Source organism: Larus michahellis, chromosome 9, assembly GCF_964199755.1.
Source record: "Larus michahellis chromosome 9, bLarMic1.1, whole genome shotgun sequence".
Taxonomy (NCBI): domain Eukaryota; kingdom Metazoa; phylum Chordata; class Aves; order Charadriiformes; family Laridae; genus Larus; species Larus michahellis.
This window is the reverse complement of record NC_133904.1, coordinates 2,216,206-2,239,317: the sequence shown is the minus strand read 5'-3', so window position 1 is coordinate 2,239,317 and position 23,112 is coordinate 2,216,206. Positions and strand designations below refer to the sequence as shown.

At 40.6% G+C, this 23,112-nt stretch overlaps 2 protein-coding genes across 3 annotated transcripts in view; one reads left to right on the top strand and one right to left on the bottom strand.

Moving 5' to 3' along the window:
- Window positions 1-411: 411 nt before the first annotated feature.
- On the bottom strand, window positions 412-21,600 carry AAGAB (alpha and gamma adaptin binding protein). Of its 2 annotated transcripts, XM_074600140.1 has the most exons (11): window positions 21,200-21,427; window positions 19,835-19,947; window positions 13,824-14,014; window positions 12,775-12,871; window positions 11,909-11,998; window positions 9,438-9,521; window positions 4,590-4,672; window positions 3,791-3,884; window positions 2,896-3,000; window positions 2,330-2,379; window positions 412-1,808 (listed from the first exon to the last, which is right to left on the bottom strand). In XM_074600140.1, exons 4-11 carry the CDS (start codon window positions 12,806-12,808, stop codon window positions 1,731-1,733), a joined length of 618 nt encoding a protein of 205 aa, XP_074456241.1. In that variant the 5' UTR covers window positions 12,809-12,871; window positions 13,824-14,014; window positions 19,835-19,947; window positions 21,200-21,427; the 3' UTR covers window positions 412-1,730. The 2 variants fall into 2 exon arrangements, with proteins under 2 accessions (XP_074456241.1, XP_074456240.1); XM_074600139.1 differs by lacking the exon at window positions 19,835-19,947 and having other exon boundaries at window positions 21,200-21,600.
- Window positions 21,320-23,112, top strand: part of IQCH (IQ motif containing H) — a 73,556-nt gene continuing 71,763 nt past the window's right edge. The window contains exons 1-3 of the mRNA XM_074600141.1: window positions 21,320-21,541; window positions 22,222-22,344; window positions 22,689-22,786. Of these exons, the coding sequence (XP_074456242.1) occupies window positions 21,437-21,541; window positions 22,222-22,344; window positions 22,689-22,786 (326 nt within the window). The 5' untranslated portion in view covers window positions 21,320-21,436. The remainder of the gene's footprint in view (window positions 21,542-22,221; window positions 22,345-22,688; window positions 22,787-23,112) is intronic.

Here is a 23,112-nt window from a genome sequence, read left to right as displayed (position 1 = left end):
GCTGGGGAACAAGAAGGAGCGAATGGGAGGAGACGGCAAAGTCGCGGCAAGGCCCGGCAGCTGTTTTGTGTCGCTCAGTTCGGAAGAGATGGCCCTGGCAGGTGTGTTGCCTTGATTATATCCCTGTAAAAGGAACATTTCTTCTTAAAAATAGGTATTTTACTATGGCGGAGCTACTACTCAGTCTTTGTATGAGAAATGCTTTTCAAACTACTAACAAAGCTCCAGTTCTATTTCTTAAAGAGTTGAAAACGCTGCAGTTTTCACCCAGGAAATGACTTACTGCATTCCCAGAAGCCTATTATTTTAGCTTTGCTTAATCTTAAAAGAAGAGGCAGCAAACGTCAAGAACCACTGAGAAAGTGCCTTCGGAATTTAAAACCGTCAAATAATTTATGGAAAGCCACTGTCTCAAGACTCACAAAATTTATTGACACGAAAAAACAGACATTGGCAAAGTCAATTTCAAAATTTCCCAATAAGATTGCTTAACACGGCCTATTTTCAGATTGATAAGGACATGCTCTTGGGGAAACTACGTGCTGTCTCCCAGGGTATGGCGGGCGGGCAGGCGGGAAGGCCCCCAGCAGGGGCCACCGCTTCCCGTTGATCTGCTGACCCTGTCTGACGGGTGACTGTCGCAGAAACGGAGACAGGGCGGCATTTACCTTTTCTCCTCTCTCCCTCACCAGCCTACGCCTTCCTCCCTGTTTTCCTAGCGCCGCGCGTGTTTACGCTCTCCAGTGAGCCCACGACTGCGTGCCTGTGCAGAAGGTGACAACGTACTAAATCTAAGGACAAGGGAGTTTTTTCTAACCCTTGATACCACCAAGCATCAATTTGAGACTTGTACTCTGGTGCCTTCTCATGAACATACAGGAGCACAAGCCTGTAATAAACGCACCAGGTGACAGCGTGGGGTTTCTGAAATCACAGCTTTTAGGTATTTGGGACAGAATTCAGCAGCAGCAGGTCTGTGCGTTCTGCTGGGCCCCGGAGGCCAAGCCTTGCGGAAGGTTTGGGCGGAGAACTTCACCCCTGGAACAGCAGCAAAAAGCTGTCTTGCGTTTAATCCCAAATTTAGTTTCTAATGGAAACCCACGGAGTGTGGCAGAACACCTGACTTTCCCGGGAAGGACCCCGTACTTACAGACGCGAACCGCATTCAAAGCCTGTGGGCCATTTTTAATAGCTTTGGCACTCAGCAGGATTAACCTTGCAGCCTTGGCACAGCAGCCCACAACAGGGTACAATTCAGCAACTTTCTCTTCATGGCTCATATAAATCTGGTTTGTTTTAACTAGTAAGTCAGCTCTAAAGCTCCATAAAACCATCAAACAGGCCTACATCTAAAACGTTGAGTTTAGAATTAAGTAGTCACGTAACAAGCACCAGCCATATGTAGAAAGATAACTGGTAGTAAATTTGTTTATTTAAACTCAAAAGAGGAAATAACAAAAATGCTAATTTGAAAAATGTAAACTAATTATTATTTCCTCTAACTGCATGCATCACCTTCCAAAATTCTCTGAGATCAGAGAATAAATGAACACTCAGACCAAACCGCTGTAACCGGGGGGCGTTGTGGAATGTGTTACTACAGTGATGCCAGGAATCCGTTAACCAAAGTAAGCAACTAACGCTAAATGGGGCTTTTCGCAATAAACGCTCATTGCAGGAAAAGATCGCTCTTTTAGGGCTGCTCTGTCGCTTACAGCTACGAAAAGAACTTAGTTTTCTTCATCCGAGGAGAGACCTTCAATTTCATCTCTGTCTCCTCCGATTGCCATCCAGAAGGCTTTGGCCACCTAACAACAGACAAAAAAGATAGGAAAGGGAGAAAAATTCCCCTCAAGTGACTGAAGATTTTGCATTTACCATCCAAAAACCAGAAACGGAGCAGCAGCTAAATCTAGCAACCGTGTTTCTAGGTACAGTGCTAATCCTCTCTGAAGTTAAGCAATTTCAACCCGGAGACAATAATTTCGAATTCACGGGAGGCATACGTGATACAGAACTTGAGCTAATTAAGGCATGACTCAATTTTCCTTGAGATCAAGGCTCTTCCACTGACTTACGCGGAAGCTGGCTCACAGCCTCACTGACGGCAGGGCCTTCATTTCACAAATTTTGCAAGGGAAAGCTTTTTCTGGTGTTTCAAAATTCCAGGTTTGTTATTCAGTCCTTGGGAGACACCAGACAGTCTCCCCAGGGACTGGGCGCTTTGTTCTCGTTACTCTTAACAATGGAACTCTACAGGAGAAGTAACTATGGCTTAGACAGGAAAACCCCATTTTTAATAATTTCAATGCCAATTTCAAAACCTCACCTTTTCCGCGTGTAGTTTTCTCTGTTCGTGAGGCAACGTTGCAGCTTTATCTGTGGAAAAGAACAAGATTTAGGTCATCAACCTCAGGAGTGAGCAGGGAGAGCAACGCCTATTGCAGCCGGTTTTTGGGGACTAGCAAGAAACTAGTTTAAGATCATAAAAAAGGAATCTTATTTAGTAAGAGCAACTGCAATTCTCAAACACCAGAAAGCCGATGCTTCTGAGCACGCTGGATTTCATCCCAAACATTTGTAGCTTTAAACTGCAAGATTGGCACACAGTTGTAGAAATTTTTAAAAAATAAAAGTCTGCAGGTTTGTTTATAGAAAACTGTAGCGTTAGGTGACAAAATCAGTGTGACCGCAGCCAGCTGAGCAATTATCTACTTCTTTCAAGAGCACTACCAAGATGAAGGGCAAATGAATGAAAAGATCAGCTACTTATAAAGAACCTCAGACAGGAGAATAGGAATTTGTACAAACTTCCCAACTCCCAGGCTGGCTTTCGTGCCTTCGAGTGATGAGAACAGGTGATACAGCTCAGTACCGCTCTCCCCGGTCCGTTACCTTTCATCTCTTTCAGCTTTGAAAAAAGCCTTTCAAAGTTCTCCAGGTCACCATCTCTCGTGGTTAGGCTGGCTAACTCTTGAATGTCCATATCTAACACGGGATCTGAAATAAATGCATATAGGTTGGTTTAGGGTAAATTATTCTGTTGCGTCAGCAGGTACGAAAGCCTTTCTGATAAAAAAGTATTTTAACACCTGCAAATCCCGTTTGCAAATTCCACCCCCCCATAGGAGGGAAAGAAACATTCGATTTGCTGCTTGTTCATCATACAACTCATGGCATCATTACAGGGGTAATTAATTTTGATACATTACATTGCAAGAATGGGTTTGAGTTCATCCAATATTTAAGGTTTCTTGCTTATTGTAGAATGATCTGTCTAGGAACAGCCACGGAGTAAATTAAGGAGTAATGAGACTACGCTACCCAACCTTTGGAAGGTCTCTACATACAACGTGTAAGAAAGTCCCATCTCCTGGAATGGTGCAATTATTTAAGGACCTGTAGCTTAAAACACCCAAACAGCTTGGGACTGAGTCAAGCAGCGTGCGCTTCACTCACCTCCTGCTGGGTCAAATGGTAATGATTTTTCTCTGCAACCACAAAGCTTCAAACTTTATTCTTATAAAGGTGTTTCTAGATATACACAATATACACAACACACGCATCAAGATTTCACAAAATCAGATCTGAATGTTTCCAGTTTCTATCCAAACCTGGGCCCGTTTTTTCAAGAAGGAGAACACCTAAAGACGAAAGAATCAGCCTCTACTGGCTCTGGCAAGCACGTTTATGCCGTACTTTTCATTGCAAAAAATCCAGTGGTTTTCTGGGACCGACCCAGACAAGGGTGCCTACTCCAACGCATCTGCCAAGTGGAGAAAGAGCTTACCTACGATGTTGTCAACATCAAGGCTGTTTGTGCTAGCTCCATCTTCTCTGTTGTCTAAAAGGGATTCTTCTCTGTCCGCTGATGATGGATTGGCCTGTCAGAAAACAGACAGACATTAGAGTATCCAATAATGCACCTGAAAAGCATCAGCAGCAAATCAGGTGCTTCCTGTTTTGACTTCAAAAACTGACTATTTATCTTAAACTGTTCCTTGTGCCAAACCTGTACCACGTGTATTATGAAAAGCAACGCTCTACATAGGTCCTACATGAACGTTTTCTATAATAGTTTTGTTGTTGTTTTTTAAATAACACTATCAAGCGATAGTTTTTGTTTAGCACAAAATATTGCTCTTGGATGTTACTGAAAAACAACATCTTGAATGGAGCTTTTCTCTTTCCTTGGGTCCAGTGGGGGTAAAATATTGTCTGGGGTAAAATATTTACACAGTGTGGAAGTCAGTGTGATCGACACCCAACACTGAGCGCACAACTGGACATCTCCAGGTAAAATGGTGAGTTCTGAGGCAATGTCCCGAAAAACAGCAAGCTCACAGCCAATAGGCGACAGCTCCTAGGAACAACTGTCTCAGGAGGACTTGTAAGAAAAAAAGGCAGACAGCTTTTCAGGCTGCAGAAATATTTCCTTTAAAATACATTCCAACAGGCTGTGAAGCATCCCTTGAGAAAGAAGGAAAAAAAAGCCAGCTGCCACCACCACCACACCAAGTGTCACAACAGGAAAGAGCAACGTGAGAAACAGTACGAGCAAAGAACAAGAAATAGGAATTACTGTTTACTTCTGTATCTTGGTTCTCTTCTGACCCAGTGCTACAGTTCGCACCTGCTAATGTACTGAGAAGACCAAAGCCCTGGGTCCTGTCTGAAAACAAAACAGCTGTTAGGTTGAGAGAAGATGCAATATCATCGCAAACAGTTGTAACTGACCAGATGGGATAGAGAATATGCCGGGGAAGACGCACAGTGCCCTGTAAAACTGTGTCAGTGCACTTGAAAATATTTTTCGAGCAGAAATTTTTCATATTCTCTAAGCTTTTTTGAAACTATATTAATAACATTTTTTTCTGCTAAATATTACCAACAGGGAATAGCTGTGTGAGCCACAAGAGACGCGAGCTCTTTTTTCTTCTTATTTGAAGTCACTACTCGGTTAAGATTTGGTCTGGCGAATGTCTTCTGATTCCAAACAAGGCAGTTTTCAAAACGCAGATGCAGCATTTGCTGCTACAGACGCTCAGCGGACCTGGTTTCACCGTCCATGGGAAGCAGCGCTGCGTTTGTGGTTAGGTAAAGGAAATGCAACAAGTGCCTTTGCTTAAACACGTATTGTCTAAATAGGTTGAGCACTACACTCGTGGCAAAGGCAATTTTTAAATACCTAGTCCGGAATTCACAGAAGGACCCAGCCATCAAATTCAACGTTTCTTCACACTCCAAAGTGCTTTGGGCTTTCCACATCTGCTAACCTGCTGTGTATTTCAATGCTATTTTAAAAAGCCAACCTAAAAAAAAAAGTAAATTCAAACCTAAAACTAAACAACCGTCTAAGACAATAGATGCCATACAGTATTTTTAAATTAAACTAACAGTATTTTTAAAACTTTATTTTTTAAAATAAAAATATATGCATAATATTATGAGGTGGTTTGTTTTCTAAGCCATGTTTTCAGCTGGCCTGGCGCTGAGGAGTAAATATTTGCAGTTACAAAAGGGGCTCAGGAGATTCTTCTGAAAGTCTTAGTATTTTAGTCAAGTAAAAAAGAAATAACGTTAAGTTTTGTACTACAAATAGCCAGGAAACAATGACTTGTGCCAGAAGAAAGATTAATATTACTTTTTTTAAAAAAAAAGTGTTCTAAATTATTACACTAATGACTAAGCTCTAGACTCAAATGTTGAGATGATGTAATTTTTATGCTCTGGCCAAATTTACTTGCCATTTATACAAAATTTCATTTTGAAGAGTTGAACGTGTAACTAAAGCCATCGGCTATCTAGAAAACATGCAAACATGTCTTCATTAGGGAATTACTAAGACCTCATTTCCTGTTTAATAACCGTCACTGTGTACTCAGGCCAATGCGTGTCCTGTCCCAGCCCTCTTCTCCCCTCCTGCTCCCCCCCCAGCAGGTATTTGTTTCAACTGGCTCGTTCCTACAGTTTTACTGCTTTAACAGATCAGTCGCCAACGGTTTGGGAAGAAGTGAATCAGTCTGGCCGAGTGAATTGCCTTAGAAATGTTCAGTTGCAAGACATGCGAAAGCCCGTGAAGTCGGCCAGCTAAACTAATGGGCAATTGAGTGATAAAAGATCGGGACTTGCAACCCAAAACAAAGTAGCTTCCCCAAGTTTCAGCAGGCTGAGCGAAGAGCTGTCTTTTGGGAAACTGTGCAGATCGACATTTAGCCAGCTTCTGAGTCATCTGAAGCCAGATTGGCCACTGCAGTCCAGAATGTACTTGAGAGAGAACATTCCCACACTGGCAGAGGGGCGGATGAAGTGACCTAATCATGTACCTCTGTCTTATCTATGATTAGAGTTCCTCCTGTAAGAGAAATGACGGTGGCTCCATCCCTGCCACTGCCACATACACATCACCTCAGCCAGCGTAATTACAAAACGTTGTCCCAGTTAGAGAGAAACTGGAATCTACAGCAGGGATCTCTGAAAAGCAGCTATTTGTTTCTGGATCCGTGGTTAGGGAGGTGGCAGACATAACACTTGGTTGCAGGCACACCCTTGAAAGAGCCTTCCTATAAACTCTTTTTATTGGATGCAAAAGTTACTTCAACTTCTGGGTGCAATTCAGGAAGTGGGTGATGCCTTACACAGTGTTCTTACAGCATCAAAGCCAAAAATTATCTCACTCCACTTATTGTAACAGTTGGTGGCTCCATTACACTGGAGTCCCTACGGTTTCACAGGTGTCACCCATCAATAGTTGGGGAGCTCTCCTATGCTGGGCTCTGAGCATGGCTTTGAGATTCATATATGCCCGGTTCACAGCAAAATGTTTTCTGCTGTCTTTATCCACTATCCCGCCATAGTCTGGCTAGCTGACACGTGGTGATCCTGACTTCCATATAAAATTGGAATTAAAAAGTCAAAATTCAGAATTTGTTTGAATACCTAAGTTTCAGTAGTCCCCCTACATCAGGTTAAATTGTTTGTAAAGAAAGCCAGGCTAATTAGGAGCCCCACCCTTGGTAACCAGCTTCAGCTGGGATCACTAAAGCAGGTATTTAAGCAGGACAGTAGCTAAGCAGCTTCTCTCAGAGGGCAGTAAATTGTTCCCCTTCTCGTCACCTCAGTCAGCTAGCTCTGCTCTTCAGGGGACAGATAAGGAGAAGCGCAGTGTGCTGCCTTTGGGGGGAAGATGTTAGCTGAAGAACCACTTGTGCCCTCCTGCGCAGGGGGAAGAAAAACACCCGATTCTCAGATTGAAGAGAGCTCTGAGGCCTGGAGAAACAACAGCTTCGTACCACCTACCAAAGGGAACTGCCCTCCGGAGACTCTCAGGTAACACTGCTTGTTTTTCTTCTCATGGAGACAATGCTGCTTTATTTACTCAGAAAGCACATGGTATTACTTTATGTAGAAAGATTTATAACTTGACTAGGTTATATTTAACACCTATTTTTAGGAACTGGTGTGAGAATGAATGTATTTAATGATTACAGAAAAAAATTAAAAGGTCAAGAATTTTCTTAATAGGCGTGTGACAAAACTACTACACAACTTAAGGAGAAGTGTTTGGGGTTTAAGGTAAAACACCTTAAAATAACATGGGTTTAATGCTTGTACTTGAAAAATGTCATTTCTGCTCTGTCTGTAAACTTAAATTCTCATACAAACAAATAGCTGAAATAAGGCAAGGCTGTAATGCTGGCTGTTTGGATGGCTACACTTAACAGCGTTATAAGCATTTACCACTACACAAATATACTCTATGAAAAATCTTCCCATGAAGTATGACTGCGTTGTTTCTAAATGGCCAGCAGGTAATTCAGTAGAAAAACTAGAGTTTGATTTATGTGGTGGCCAGTTTCCAGGATCAGGGGGAAGTTGAAACAAAAGATACATTCCAGGTCGTAAAAAGTTTTATTTTAAGTTAAATGAGCTCAACAATCTCCCTTTGAAGGCACAGTCAGGCTGCAACAACTTCCAAATATAGTTCACTTCCTGAGGAGTCTGTAGTAACGTGCATCAATGCTGTGTGCTTTCTGTACTGTGGTGATAGAAAATCTGGATTTTCAAGGAGTCTGACCTTTAGAGAACACATTAAGGATGCACAGGAACTTCCCCTGAAGAAGAACTGAACATGTGACTAAGTTCTGTTCTTCTGTAACGTGGCATCAGTCAAATGCAGGAAATATACTGTTAAGAAAACCATTTTAGCACCAGTGATATAACTTTACACCATCTCAAATGGCTACCTATTTCTCTAGAATGACTACATTAAGTTAGAAGCCACCTTAACCTCATTCTGATGTGGTATGAGAATTACTCAATAGGCTACGTTAAAAAAAATAAAATTGAAAAAGCTTATCGGTTTAGTAATTCTCATCCTAGTTCCGCTGAGTCCCGGTAACCATCTTGCAGTTACAGGAACTAGCTGAAGCCTCTCAGCACTTGATATCGTTACACAGTTGAAAGACGTAGGAAGGAAGAAGCCGTAACAGTGGAAAATTGCACATCAGGGAGTAGACAGACATTGGAAGGTTGCTAGCTCGTGGGATGAGACTTTCTGAAATAAGAAATGTAAGGCCAAGCACTCCACAAGAGCTTAATCTTCCTCCATTTCCTGCAACAGCTTGTGTTATTAGAAAGGTAATTAAAGGTTTTCAAGTAAATGGAAGCATCTACACTTGCAGTAACTCTGGGCTAGCAACAGCATTTCCTTTTCTAATGACTCTAATCCTAAAGTGGCTTTTCCAAAATTGTAGCTCTAGCTGATAATCAACTGTCTGCAGGAAGTTACCTGGGGTTGCCTGTTTTTTGCACTGTTTTCAATAAATTCTGTGGTTTCCATGTGCTCAGGTGGGGTTTTCTGTAGGAAGACAGTCCTTCTTGCAAATGTCCTTCAGCAGACATTTGAAATCACTTCTTTGACAAATCTCATCTCTGCACTTGCTGTTCTCATCCCTATTTCAAATACTGTTTTCAAAAAAATATAACAAATTTGGAATTTAACACTTACTACTTCTACACTAAACCATGTATAAGTTTTTAGACCAAGCTGATAATGACTAACTATTTGCTGCTAGAGCTTGATGGAATAAGCTTTAATGTCTCATGGAAATTTGAAGAATTAGCGGAATATTTCAATTCAAGTTATTGGTAGAGAGCAAGACAAAGTACAGAGGGAACAGGAACAGATGCTGAAATGGGGATCAATCTCACCCATTGCCTGTAAATTTCTCTATGCATCAAGGGACAATGAAAGCAAGACCTGAAACCCTACTATTGTAGGCTTTCGTGTAAAAGGTTGAAGAGCGCTGTAGTTCTCTGTACTGATGCAGTGGCACTAGCACTGCAGCTGCTCGGTTTAAACTTTTGCTAAAAATACTAAGCCCTCTAGGCCTGCATTCTCCTGAATTCATGTAAGAGGAACCTGTGTTACATACCGCTTTTCATGACTACGTTGGACCACACATTGGCGTTCAAGGCTTGTACAATTCGTTTCACTCCGGTGGACTCCGGAAAATCATCTAGACCAAAAGACAAAGACATTGTATTCCTAACAATTAGATCAAAAACCACTATGTGCCTGAAAGTGAGGAGGTGTGTGTCTGAATGCCTGCCCTATCTTATAACAATAAATAGAAATGACTTGTTTTGTTAGGAAACACCGATTTTTCTGCCTTTGCCTCATGAGAGGCCAAACAAATCTCATTAATGCCTCACTTCTTGGTCTATGCTTCCAGGTATTATGAACTGTGAGCTCTCAGCTTTTTTGAGAGAGATCTAAATTCTGAGTGGGGTTTTGTTAAATATTTAGCATGAAGCCTACATTGCTAAATAACATACAAGAAAATTTAATAGTAATAAACAATTTTTAAGCTGCTGTTAAAAGCAAGGCATCTTTTACCCCACGATCTTTCAGAATGCTGCATGGCATAAAAATACATGCTAGAATTACTTTTTCTTCCTCTAGAAAGTAAAGAACTTCAGACAAATATTTAAAAAAGGTGTGATGCCTGTTAAAAATTAAAGTGATCATTGTAAAGCTATTTCCATAACATCTAACTCTAAATGTTCCAGTAATCCTGTGAATTACAGTAACTTGAAAGACTAGGAAAAAGCATTATTTGGATTTCAACTTATTTGCTGAATGGGTCTGACACCACTTTGTATAAAGTCAGTTTTCCCATTTCCTCAGTTTAGTCAACTTCCCACATTTGTGCAGGTCTCACAAAGCAATAGGGAAAAAAACAAAACCCCTTTGGATACAAAAATGTGACTGCTTAAAAACCAGACTCTTTTAGGATGACTCAGGACAGGTGCTATAATTGAAACTGCCTTTAAAAATGAATTTCAAGCTCTCTCTGACCCCTTAGATCGAATATTTTGCCCTCTATAACACTGCTATTTGGTTTTGTATCAGAGTCATTATCCAGAGTCTCAGTTTAGAGTTCCTGTCCTTGCTGCACAAACAACTGACTGACGGCGTAGCAAGAGCTCCAGTTCATTTGTGATAAGCTGCCAGAAATGTCATAATTTTTAAACAGCTATTGGCCCAGTATGTTTACTGTGTCCATTTTATCTTTTGTAAGTAATTCATACAGCACGTTTACAGGGTAAATATATTACTTACTGGAATACATTTCTTCCTGTGCATGAGTCACAGTGAATCAACTACCATATTAAAAATCCAGGAAAGAACATGTATCTTAATACTCCAAAGATTAACATACTGAGTTCTTATTATTCCCATTACTTATATTATTTAAATAGTAAATAGCTTGTTCTTTACAACAATTATTCAATAGGGAAAAAAAACCAAACCCTTGACTTCATGTTACTAGTATTTCCTTTTAAAGCACTTCCTAAGAAAACTTTAGACTACAGGGTAGCAACTTCCAATTGTTCTGGTTTCTATAAATCAAGAAATACATGTATCCCTCCCTCCCTGACTAACGAAGTGCCAAAAAGAAATGCAGCTTTAAAAATATGGTGTGGGGAAGAAGGGGGTTCTTAGCTAGTCAAGATAGAATTTTAATCTAGGCCTTTAAAAGGGGTGAGGGGGGAGGAACAAGAGTTCTAGCTTAGAAGACCTTTAGACTAAATTATTTTTGGTGACAGCTATGTACTTGGTGAACCTGAAAGAGAGCAAATGTTAGTGACTAATTCCACTCAAGCCTGGAAGTGGAGTTGGTTATCTCATGTTGGGTCTATAGAGGTAAGATGTAAACTCTCTTTTTTTTTTTGGTATCACTGGAATAAGGAGATAAGGCTGATGCCGATAAGGCTGTCCGGAGGTGCACAGTCACTTTTCAAGAGTGGAACATCACGCCTCACACTCCTGGCTTTGCTTGATGGGTTTTTTCAAGTTATAAACATGTGGTCAGCCAGTGATTTTGAAACTGGTTTATTTCCTGTGTAACAGTGCATGCTATTCTAAAATGTTTTCAACAATCTCCCCTTTTCAGCCTATCATGTCACCATTTGAATAATGCCTATCTTCTCTTGGGATGTACAATAGTTTTTAAAGTCTTTTTTAAAAAGACAAAGAATTTTCCTGCCCTTGTGCATCTCCCTGGTTCTTGTTTTTCAGATTTATTTCCAAAGTGTAACATAAATGCTTCTATTCTATCAGTACAGTCCTGGTTTAGTGCCAGAAAAAGGAGCAGATATTATTTTTATGTAGGTGCTACATAAACAGCAGCTGTATTTGGGAGGAGGAAAATGGAATTTCTTGGAGGAAATAACCACCTCCTCCTGACCTTTTATGGCTGGGACTAAGCCTCACCAACTGGGAGCATTCCATGCAGTAATAACGTAGCACATAAATAAAGCTGTGCCCCTTGCAATTGTTTAGAAGATATTTTGGTCTGCTTTTCCATTCTAAAAATTAAAACAGAAGCAGCAGTCCTACCATCTTCATCCGGCAGTTCCTCGGGGCTAAGTTCTACCAGTTCAAAGCCATGCTTGATGCACCATTCTTGAGCTTTCTGTCTGTTAACACCTAAAGTTGGGAAACAAAAACGCGTACTAAATATACACATTTGAGACATACCAGCAGTTGAATCTTTAGCTACGTTTTATTCCCTCAAAGTTGCTTCCTTATTCTGGATTGTATGGGGCAGGGGGGGAGCACATAGTAGCTGGCATGGGTCCTCCATTCACTTTGTATTTGATTCCAAAAACTCCAGTTAAACAAATCTCTCCTTTGAATTGTTTTTTTTCAAATACCATAAAATCAAATGGCTTTGCAGTAGGTACTCAAAGGGAAATGTAACTGAAGTGCCACAGTGAATGAAGACTTCTGTTAACTCCAGGTCTGAATCTGAATTAAGTTATGGGGATATATCTGCTTGCTGTTGTATTGCATATACTAATCTAGAACCAAAGCTAGCATGCATATTTAGTGTCCAAATGGTCAAAAAAAGATGAATGTATTTTCCACTGTAGTCAAGCAACCAACAGTCATCCTCACTCTTCACCAGAGAGGATGATGTACATTCATTAATACGAATAGCCACTTTGCAGCGCATGCTGGTATACTAGGAATGGGATACACAGAGCTCATTTTAAGCAAGCTTGTAAAATTCTGATTCAGTTTTAACCATGACTAGCTTAAGACTTCTGATCCTAGTCACGAGAGTAAGCTGGTTCTCAATCAAATCTCAAGCCCAGTCTCACACTGATATTTTGAGAAACAATTGTGTTTATTTAACTAGAAAATAAATTATTATGCAAGGTTAATAATTTTAAGTCAGTTTGGAATTTTGGGTTTCATACCATTTTCAGATACTCTGTTACAAACCAGGATCATGACTTCTGGTAACCACTCTTCTGTCAGGGGAAGCCATTCAGAGACACTATCAAGTCCAGATTTCTAAATGGAGGAAAAAACCCAAAAGTTCTTTGGAATACATCCTCAAATACTTTAAACTAGTTTTAAATCATTAGATTTATTATTAGAATACAATGAAGTAAGAAAATACGCTAGGCTGCATATCAAGTCTGTTTAATACACTTGTGTTCCAATCAGAGAAGCTGACTTATATACAACTTCCTTCTGATTCTTGACTTACCGTACAGATGAGTTGATCCTACTGCCTTGGACCTCCCTTTCATGTTTAATTATGCAATCCTAGTGAAGATTAGGAAAGATTTTTACTTAAGGCTACTTGTGAGTATTTGATTTTAAGCGTATCTTGAGTTTAAGGTGCAGCTACTCTATCTTCTACGCTAAAGTGGATGTTATGGGGGCTGGTGAACTACTCCCATTGCTCTGGTTTATTCTGAGACAGCCCTGAGATGTCTAGTTAAAGGTATCTTTGCAGAATGTGTGGTATGCGCCCTTTCCCATCTCTGCTGAAAAACAGTTCCTTATTTAGAGATTTTTTTTTTTATCTTGGAATCTTTCTGGCTTTTGCTAAAGCACTGTTTTCACGGCTGCCAGCTTGGTAGAAACAATTTTGGGTAAAATGATAGCATTGAATCTCACATTATCGCCTTCATTCTTGGCTATCCGAAAGCAGCCTTTCTGAACTAGCATCAGCTAGGAGTAAAGCTGGAGGTGGTGGACTGGAGGAGGATTTGCCTAACTTAGTGGCATACTGGCATCCTGAAAACCTCTCTTCCAACTGGAGTATGATAGTAAAAGGGAAGGAAACTGCTTCCATTGATAGCAGGCATAATTTAACATTGATATACTGACAATTAATAGGACAACCTAAAAGGAACGGATGGCACAAGATGAAAACAATGTAATTTTTGGTTATCACTGTGATACGGCAACTGTCATACACATAAAGCAATATGATGAAACAGAAGAGTCTTACTATTGTGCTGTCGAAGTACACAACAAATGCTTGCACAGATTCAGCAATATCTCCAGTAACAAGAAATGTGTTTGGTACTACACAGAGGTGAATATCTGCAGAATAGTATTTATTATCTATTGTCCAGGGGTAAAAATTCACTCTTCCGCTTGTAGTTGCACCCACAGTAAGGTCATCTCTTCCTGTGATACCTGCATAAAAGAAAATGAATGAGACTGATGATAAAACTAGCACCAAGAAAATAATTTGTCTAGAGAAGCTTAGTACAATGCCAATACAGAGCCATCTTTACTTCCTATAACAAAACAGTACATATTTAAGATCTTCAAAAATTCAACTCAATTTGTTACTCTGTCCCAGAGTTTATTATTAAGCTTTCAAAAGAGTTTTTTCAAGAGTTTAGTTGCAAAAGAGTTTATTTTCTAGCTTTCAAAATAAAATACAGTACAGAAACGCGTCAGAAAGCAAGGCTTTTTTCCTGGCTTGAAATGCCTTTTAAAGGTTTAGCCTCAACACACTACCTGTAAACAGGATTATGGAGAGAATACCTAGACTTTATCACAGCAGAAACAAACCTTGCGTGTTCGTTCAGATGTGAAGAAGTGTTTGACTGTGACCGAAACCTGAAGGTAACTAATGAAAAAATAAACCAAGTTACTACAATTCAGTTGTAAATCCCATTAAACTCCATGCAGGAGTTCGACAATTAAAATCCAAGGCAGTAATTTGATAATATAATGTTAAACACTGCCCCTTCATGTGCTGGTAGCAACCTTCACAGCACACACTCCCATAGCATGACAGCCACCTGGTGGAGTTGAATTATAGTTAGTAGCACAGCAGCCAACCTATACCTCACTGGAAAGGGACACTTTATCTTGGACACTTTATAACACAGGTCAATTATACATTAAATCGACTGAGTCACCTAGAATGTATTTGAGCATAAGAAGAGTTACTGAAAAAGAAGAATTAAACTATAAGGGTTTTCAAAGGTCTTAAGGGTCATATTTTAAAGGTATTGAGACACAACCCCTGGAGATGCTGGAACATCCCCAAATAGTTGTAATTTGAAATTATGTGTATCTTATCAATGAAAAGGCAGGAAAAACTCATTGCCAAGATTGCCATAGAAAGGTCCAATGATTTTTGCAACTAACTGCAAAGTCTGAGAAATCTAACTAGTAACAAGGCAGCACAGAGGAGAGCTCTAAACCAGAAGGATTATTTGCAACAGCGAGGAGAGGACACAGGGAATCTGAGGGAGAAATTTGACCTTGGAAACAGAAACCTGGGAGGGAATCTCCTGTCAGGGTTTCTGGAAAAGAGAGGAAACAAAAAAAGGGGGGGGGGGGGGGCAGTCACTTTGCAGCAGGTATCTCTATCCTGTCTGTATTAGCTGGTATTATGCTCTACTGACACAAAGCAAACACCTGTGCACCCGTCTTCCAAGGAAACACAAGAATAGCTTTCTAGTTAGTTTTAAACCCAAGCTTTTCAATTGAGGCTGCACAAATACATCAAGTCTACTCATTTAAAAAAAAAAAAACAACACCCAAACCCCAAACAAAACAAACACATGTAATTAGTAAAAAAGATCATCAAATAGCAGCATGTCACTTCACAAAATCTATAGCTTTCATGTACGTATTCTATTATAATAAAGGCATTTTGGCAGATGACAAGTTTGGGGTTTTTTTTCTGCTATGGAACAGGAGCTTTAAGAATGACTACCTGGTAAGTGCTATATGTGGTATAATTTAGTTTGGTATCTTTGGTAAACAGGACTCTAATATGTGCAAATTGCTACTAGACTAGGTTTCTTTTAAATGTGTATTAGGGCCAATGGAGGTAGCTTTTACTCTGCTTACATATAATGGGACAAAATTACAGTAACCAGGAGAGGAACCAAGTAAGGCAGACAATGCCACTCTGCATGTCCAAAACACAGGGATGCCTTTTCTTTCTGGAATTACCTCTGCCTAGCTTTTCAAATGCAGGAATAATCTTAATTTTCTGCCCTGGAAACCAGATGTTTTGTTTGGAGGTTTTGAATGCTAAATAAAATGTGGTATAAATTTCCCTTCACTAGTGTTTTGACAGTCAAATAACTAAATAAAAATCAGTTCTAAGCTAATAGAATTGCAAGTCAATGCCATAAGAAGCTAAGAATAAAGGAGCCCATAGAAATTATTGAAACACAGAAAATCAGCAATAAGACTCAAAGCCAAAGGGAGGAAAACAGGGAAGGAAAAGGAATTCAGTTCAAAAGTGACTCTGAAGTTAGCCACCTGAGCAAGAATACAAAAGGAAAGAATTTCGTAGAAAAGATTTTCAAAAGCTGATATGAGAGAACTTTCACGTTTGCTTTGTAAGTGATTTTTTTTTTTCCTTACAAAAGAGTTCATGGATAAATTTAGGCCTCAAAGTACTGCTAGAAGAATGAGGATGTGTCCCACTTCCCATTATATGCTACTGTTCCTGTATTTTAAGCAGTCTTCTTTCATCCCATTGTGCTTCTGATTACCCAGCATTCACCCAAAGAGATTTTGCCAATCCCCTGTGAAATTTCTCTCCCAGTAAAAATGGACGTTGCACACTAAATTCAAAGGACTGCAGGAACTTTCTGAAAGGTTTCAGACTTGCTATGGCTCAGCCTGCATGTAGGGTTGTAACAAATTACTGCAAAACAGCCTGATTACTCATGGCAGGAAACTAAATGCAGTTTGGGTATCTTGTGAATAGTTCTTTTCCACAAAAGTCACTTAGACCAATTAGCTTTTGGCCTTCAGAGTAAACAAGCAGAGACTACAAAAGAAATATACGCTGCAACTCAAACTGAGTTGTCAAGGATATATTCCATGATGGAACTAGTTTTAAGGATTACATATGCTACCTGTGGTCTCCAGAAATTTCTTTCCAAGACAGCCTGTATTTTAATGAAAACAGTAAATTCAGCCAGAATAGTTTCATATCTAATTTAGAGAATATTCATCTGCATAAACCCCATTAAGTTTTCTTTGGATACAAGGATAAATTTCTAGAAAATTAGTATGGCAAAAGGAGGTGGCTTGTCAAACTTACCTCTAGTGAGTTACTCATTTTTAATTTTAAACTCCCCAGCCATTGAAAGTGTCAGTGGTTTGCCATCCAAAGAGCCTGGAAAACCAACTGACTCACTCTTTGACCACAACAGTAGGCAGGCCTACTGGGCTGACTTAATTAGCTTGCCTTTTCATAGAGCAGAAGTGGCTTGTTTGGATGACAGGAATGCAAACAGATTCCAAATGCATCACCATTAAAGAGTACTAAAAACATGTATGGAAAAGTTCATGCCACAAAAGAACATTACTTAGTGTCATTCAAAAACATGATTTAGAGTTCAAGATCCTCTCAGAAATACTGCAACTGCTAATGCTGGACACTTACTGAAGTAACTTTAACAATCTTACCGATAACTGCTGAATACTAAGACACGCTGTATTTCAGCGTCTTACGCTTCTGTATGGAAGCACTTGGGAGCAACAGAAACTTCTTCATCTACAGTGCATTGTTTGAGGCTAGGGACCAAACAGACCATTTCTGAGCCAGTCCCAGTATCATCCTCAGGACGCTACCTCCTGCATACAGCGGCACTCTTCACCTATGCCACCTCCAAAGCCCCCGCACTAATGCCAACCTACACTAAGATGACCACATTTGTTGGACATGGACAATTACCTTTCTCTAGTTTATCCCAGTTCATGACTCACTTTGCCCATTTTCTATCAGAAAACCATTTAAGAACACAACAGCAACTGACACAAGAGACTGGTTCATGGCTCGATCCAGTAACTGATAGTGACTGGTATCATACAGCTCAATGAACTTCCAAACTTCTGTGGAATCTGTCCAGATGAAATGTTTTTGTTTTTTTTTTTTACTTTCAGTCAGTAACTTATGTTTTTCAGCAAATTCTATAGTTGTGTCCTTTCTTTACTCACAAGTATCTATAACTTTTAATAAATTGGACAAAATTCTGACCAATACTTTTGGAAATTAATTTCAGATATCCATTTACCTAGATTTTTGCTCATTTTACTGATTTAAACTTGTTGACTTTTAGTTTCATATAGACAAGATAAAACAAACAATGGTTCAGGAGACAAGGAAGAAGACATGTCAAAACTGTAAAACCTAACGTGCATCCCTTTTTGTAATACAGAGGCTTAGTAAGTATTCTGTAAATGCAAGGCAGCAAATACTTTTTCAAAAGAACTGTAGATGAGAAATAATAGTTCAGAAAAGAGCTAAATAATAATCAAAGAACCAGATGTAGATTTCTTGCAGCAGTGTTCCCTGTTCTCTGATACCCAACTGTTATTTAATCATTTCTACTGTTTTTTGTGTTTAACAGTACTATTTCTTCAGAATCATTACAACTCCTCTATGCAAGTTGTTTTTTGTTTTTTTTTTTCCAAAGGGATTAAGGTATTGATCACTCTTTCCGGTGTTTTTCAGACCGAATACATGCCATAGGACTGTAATTCAGTTTTCTGCAATGCCCTAAATGATCCCAAATCCTCTTAGTTGGTAGGTACACCAAGTAGTTCTCACATTCTGGGCCTTGAGAGCCACCTGGTGGAATACACCATAAAAAATACTCCTGTAAATTACACAAGGACTAAAGAGAACTCAGAAATATGCCGTGGGGGAGGAGGGGAGTGGTAAATAGTCAAAACAAGAGGCAAAAAAAAATATAAAATAATCACATCAGACAGTATTTTTTCTGTTGGCTGGCATTTTTAAAAACTAAACCAATCTAATTTGCTGTTTTAATTTGTGATAAATATATCTATGAAAAGCCAATCCTATTCTATGCATTCTAAATAGCTTTGTTTTGCCAGAGTATCTAATGAAATTAAGCATTCAGGGCATCCCACAGAAACGTGAAACAATAAAAATATATCTAGCAAATGTACCACAATATTCTTCTCATCCTCAAGCCACTTCCTACTTAACAGGATGAAAACGCTGGAAAATGCCTTGTAATTAGCCCGGAAGGTTATGGCAGGCAGCAGGAGAAATGGGTTCTCATACACCTCCAAACTTCTACTTGTAAAATTGGTTTGCCTAGGAAGAGCATGTATCAGGGAAATGTGGCAACACAATGGCAAAAGCAGTGATAATATTGGTAAGGGCTTTATTTCATATGTCTGTTGTAGACTCAAAACCCAATTGCTATATGGATCCTACCAACCAACATGGTATTTAAGAACATATTTAACCATACATATATTGTATTGAAAACACTGTACTGCCTCAGAGGTGTTAATATAATGGTCTTGTTCTCAGCATTGAGCTAAACCATTATCGAATAATGCCTTTAATCTGGCGTGACACTTTCGTGCTGTAAAAACACAAGTTCTGAGACTTGTACCAGCATTTTGTTTCAACCCACCAAAAGCCTTCAGCCCAGCCACAGCTGCCTTGTCCTTATCAGTATGTTCTTCAATGTTTTACAATGTTTGTTCTGCTTATGCTTCTGGATCTGATGTCATTTCATTTGTTATACAAAGCAGGAACTTAAAATTCTCATGGTATTTATTTTAGTAAATGATCTTGATTCTTTCAGGAAGATTTTAATGTCTATTGTAAAGCAACCCAATTAGAGGACACACAGACTATCTATAAGACTCCAATTTTGGTACTGGAAAATAGCGGAATACTATACATTTCAATGTAAGTACTATTTAAAAATATATATATATGAAGTTAAGTTTTAAGACTTTTTTTAAGATTAAATAGCATTTCTGTGAAGCTTTTTGCTCACCTTCCTTTTTTACTTGCTTAATTTCACTATGAAAAATAATCAAAGAAAACCTACGGGAACCTTGAATAATTCTTTCCAACTTGCTTATATCTTCCTCAAAAATAAGCAACAACCAATAATAATATTCTTTGGTGTGGAATCATTTAAATAATTCAATATCAACCCAGCTGCTTTGACAGAGTAGCCTTTGACTGCAGACCTTGTACTGTTGTTCTTGTTTCAAAACGTGGTTTAATGAGATGGAGTGAGCCAGTCCCCGGGGGCAGCCCTCTGCTTTAAGAGGTCTTTAAGTAAGATCTTACTCGGAAACAGCTGAAAACAAATCCAGAAAAGGGGGTGGGGGCGTTTTAGTTACACATTGTAGTATACACATCAAACAGTGAATGACAGTTCCCTAAAAAGCAAGGCTGTACTAACAAGCTGTAATGGCAAAACCAGCAAGATCTAAACAGCTTCTGCCTGGAATTCCCCTGATTTTAGAACTACTAAAAATTCCACCAAAGTTTTCTCTGCTGTCAGGTCTTACTCTCACGTTCCCTTTTTCAAGCCATAAAAAGGGGAACTGGGTTCCAAGAAAACCACTTTCTACAGAATGAATCCTATGTACTTGAGATAGTGATCTACAATTCTGACAACTGCAGAAAGGAAGAATTTTTTTAGCTTTCCCTCTTTTGTGCTTCTGCATTGGGACAACAAATAGTCTAATGCATGAAAGCAAGCCTGCGTAAAATGCATGAAAGCAAGCCTGAGTAAAGCAAGAGTTCAGACCCACCAGGAATTTCAGAAATTCTACCATCCGCAGGGTCCAAGATAGTCTGTTCACTTCAAAAATGGAAAGATGAAGCCAGAGGGGACAGTATTTAGTCTCCTTTTGTTTTCCCCTTGCCTGTACTCCTGACCCACTACGGTTGCTCTGGTGTCCCCCCTCTTGTTCTAGGGGCTGTCTGGGCCACTGACATGTCCCAGTGAAACAAGGCCATTTTTGCACTCTGTGTGAATGACCAGAATGGCCAGCAGCAAAACTTATGGTCTTGTGAATCTGTTCTTTGTTTCTTATTGAACAAAGTATTATTTTTATTCAGTCTCAAGGCAATTCTGAAATTAGTCCAGGTATAACTTATGACAGTTTATTCACACTTAAGACATGGCAAGTGGTCGGTGGGTAATAACGCCTTTTGGGATGTGGGGCTTCCTTTTTTTCCCCTCTGTGGGTTGTGGTGATGATATCGCTTGCTCCTCAGTGTTGGAGGGTATGAAACACAATCTGCAGCCCTATACTGTCTCTCGAATAGCTTATTTCCTTAAAGCACTACGGAGGCCCCTGACGCCCTCCTCAAGGGCGGGTGGTTAAACGCCACAGGCCGGGGGCAGGCAGGGGGCCGGGTGGCCGCCCTGAGCCGGCCGCTCAGGGGACGGTGTGTGAGGGGAGGAAAGGGCTCCCTGAGGGCCCGGCCTGGGGGTGCAGAGCTGCCAGGCCGAGGCCTTGCAGCTGCGGGCAGGCCGGGGCCCCGCGGCTGAGCCCGTCTGGGCCCCGCAGCGCGCCGCAGCGACAACGACGACTCACGTTTGACGAGCTCCTCGGCCGGGAAGCCGGCGGCGCAACTGGTCACCAGCGCGAAAGGGCCCGCCGCCGCCATGGCGCCCGCCGCTGCGCCCCTTCCGGCCCCGCCGCTACCACGTGGCTGCGGGGGGGGAGGGAGGTGGGGAGAGGCGGCGAGTGGGCGAGCTCTCCTCGGGAGGAGGGAGCAGGAGAGCGGGCTCGGCTCCCGCTTGACGTGCGCTCCCCCCCGCGGCGAGGCGGATGGTGCGGTCCGGCCCGCGCGTCCCGTTGCTAGGGGCGAGGGCGGCAGCCGCCATGGCCGGCTCGCTGGAGCCGGGGCGGGAGGCGGGAGCCGATCTGGTGCAGGTGGGTCCGGGCAGCTCCCGAGCCGGCCCCGTCCCTCCCCGGCAGCCGAGCCCCCGCCGGACCCCTCCTCCCCCGGGGAGGCCACCTCACAGCTGGGCTGAGGCGCGGGCGGCGCGGCCTGCTGCTGCGGAGGGGACGGGAGGGCTCAGCCCCTGCGTGAGGGAGCGGCTGCGGCGCCGCCGGTGAATTTTGGAGAAGGGCTTAGGCTTTGTAAATGTTATGATTCTTAGCGTAACGCGACCTTGAACTTTTTTGGTTAATGCACGGTAAATACCCATTTTTGATACGGGCTGGCATGATCTCCTCACAGGTGGCCTCCACCTTTCAGTCCCTCGTTAACACTTTTGAGATTCCTGTAGAGTTAAGCCATCTGTGCCAAGAGAGTTGTCTGAAGTGCGTGAGGAAAGATCATTCCTTGGCAAAGGACCTCAGTCCTGAAGTTTATTGCTGTTGCTTTGTGACATTTGTTTTAAAATGAACTTTTTTTTCCTCAGGTTTTCTATAATCAGTGGCTTTGAAGTCATTTGCTTTGTATTATTTATAGAAGTACAGAAGTATAGGAAGCTGCATATATTTCTTTCCTGTGTTTAGGAAGCATTGAATTTGGATTAAACCCTGCTACATAATCTCATGGGGTTTGGTTATGGGTATGATTTTTTTTGTCATGACTTGCTTTCCAGGTTAAAGAAGATCTTCACAAGCTTAAAGTCAAAGTGAAAAATATCAACTTGAAAGGAAATGTAGAAACTGTGGATATTAGTGACCTGGATACAGCAGTTGAAAGAACTGAATTTGGGCTGAGAGTAAGTAAAACGGAGTAGATCCAGAAGACAATTCAGTCTTTGAGATCTCTGTCAGTAATTCACTTGAAGCGTGTGGGACCATGTATTTGTCATCCTGCAAGATCCTTTTCTGATTAGCAAATGATGTGATTCATCAGACATTACGGTTCAGAACCGTGGCTTCCTTCTTCGGGCTGTCAGATTAACTAACTCATGCTACTAGCCAGAATCTGATTTAGCCCAACAGAAGCCTATGATCTTTTCAGTCAAGTGAAGATCTGGATTGCTAAATTAACTGAGTTAAATAAATTTAATATCCTTCATACCTTTGTAATAGTCTAAATGTTATTTTTTCCCTCTAACAGAAACATGCTGAAAATTATTTAAATGCTATAAGCAGACAAGTGTTAACTATTTCTTCTACTAATGATAACGAAGTACATTCAAAAGAGCCCCCTAAATGGTAAGTGAAACAGCTGTTTTATTGCAGAGACAGTGCAGGTAGCAAGACAGAAAAACTATGGTGTCAGAATCTTGTAAAGAAAGTGGGAATATCGGCCCAGATTAGGTTATTTTGGTCATTTGCTATTTTGGTTTTATTTTGTTTAAGTTAAAAAAAAAAAAACAAACCCAAACCAAAATTAAATACCCTTCTAAGTAGCTACAGCAGCCTTCTGCTAGGTCCTGTGATTTTTTTTTGGTAAATGCAGATTTAAATAAAAATATAGTCTTTCCAGTTCAACAAGATAGAAGCAGTATGGGTTTAATAAGTAAAAACAAAATAGTTTT

Coding starts and splice junctions, on each gene's coding strand:
- AAGAB (XM_074600139.1), bottom strand. CDS start 21,272: ATGGCGGCGGCGGGCCCTTTCGCGCTGGTGACCAGTTGCGCCGCCGGC. Junction 4,673..9,437: donor CAACGTAGTCATGAAAAGCG/GTATGTAACACA, acceptor TTTTGTTTTCAG/ACAGGACCCAGGGCTTTGGT. Junction 1,809..2,329: donor GAAAACTACACGCGGAAAAG/GTGAGGTTTTGA, acceptor GTCTGTTGTTAG/GTGGCCAAAGCCTTCTGGAT.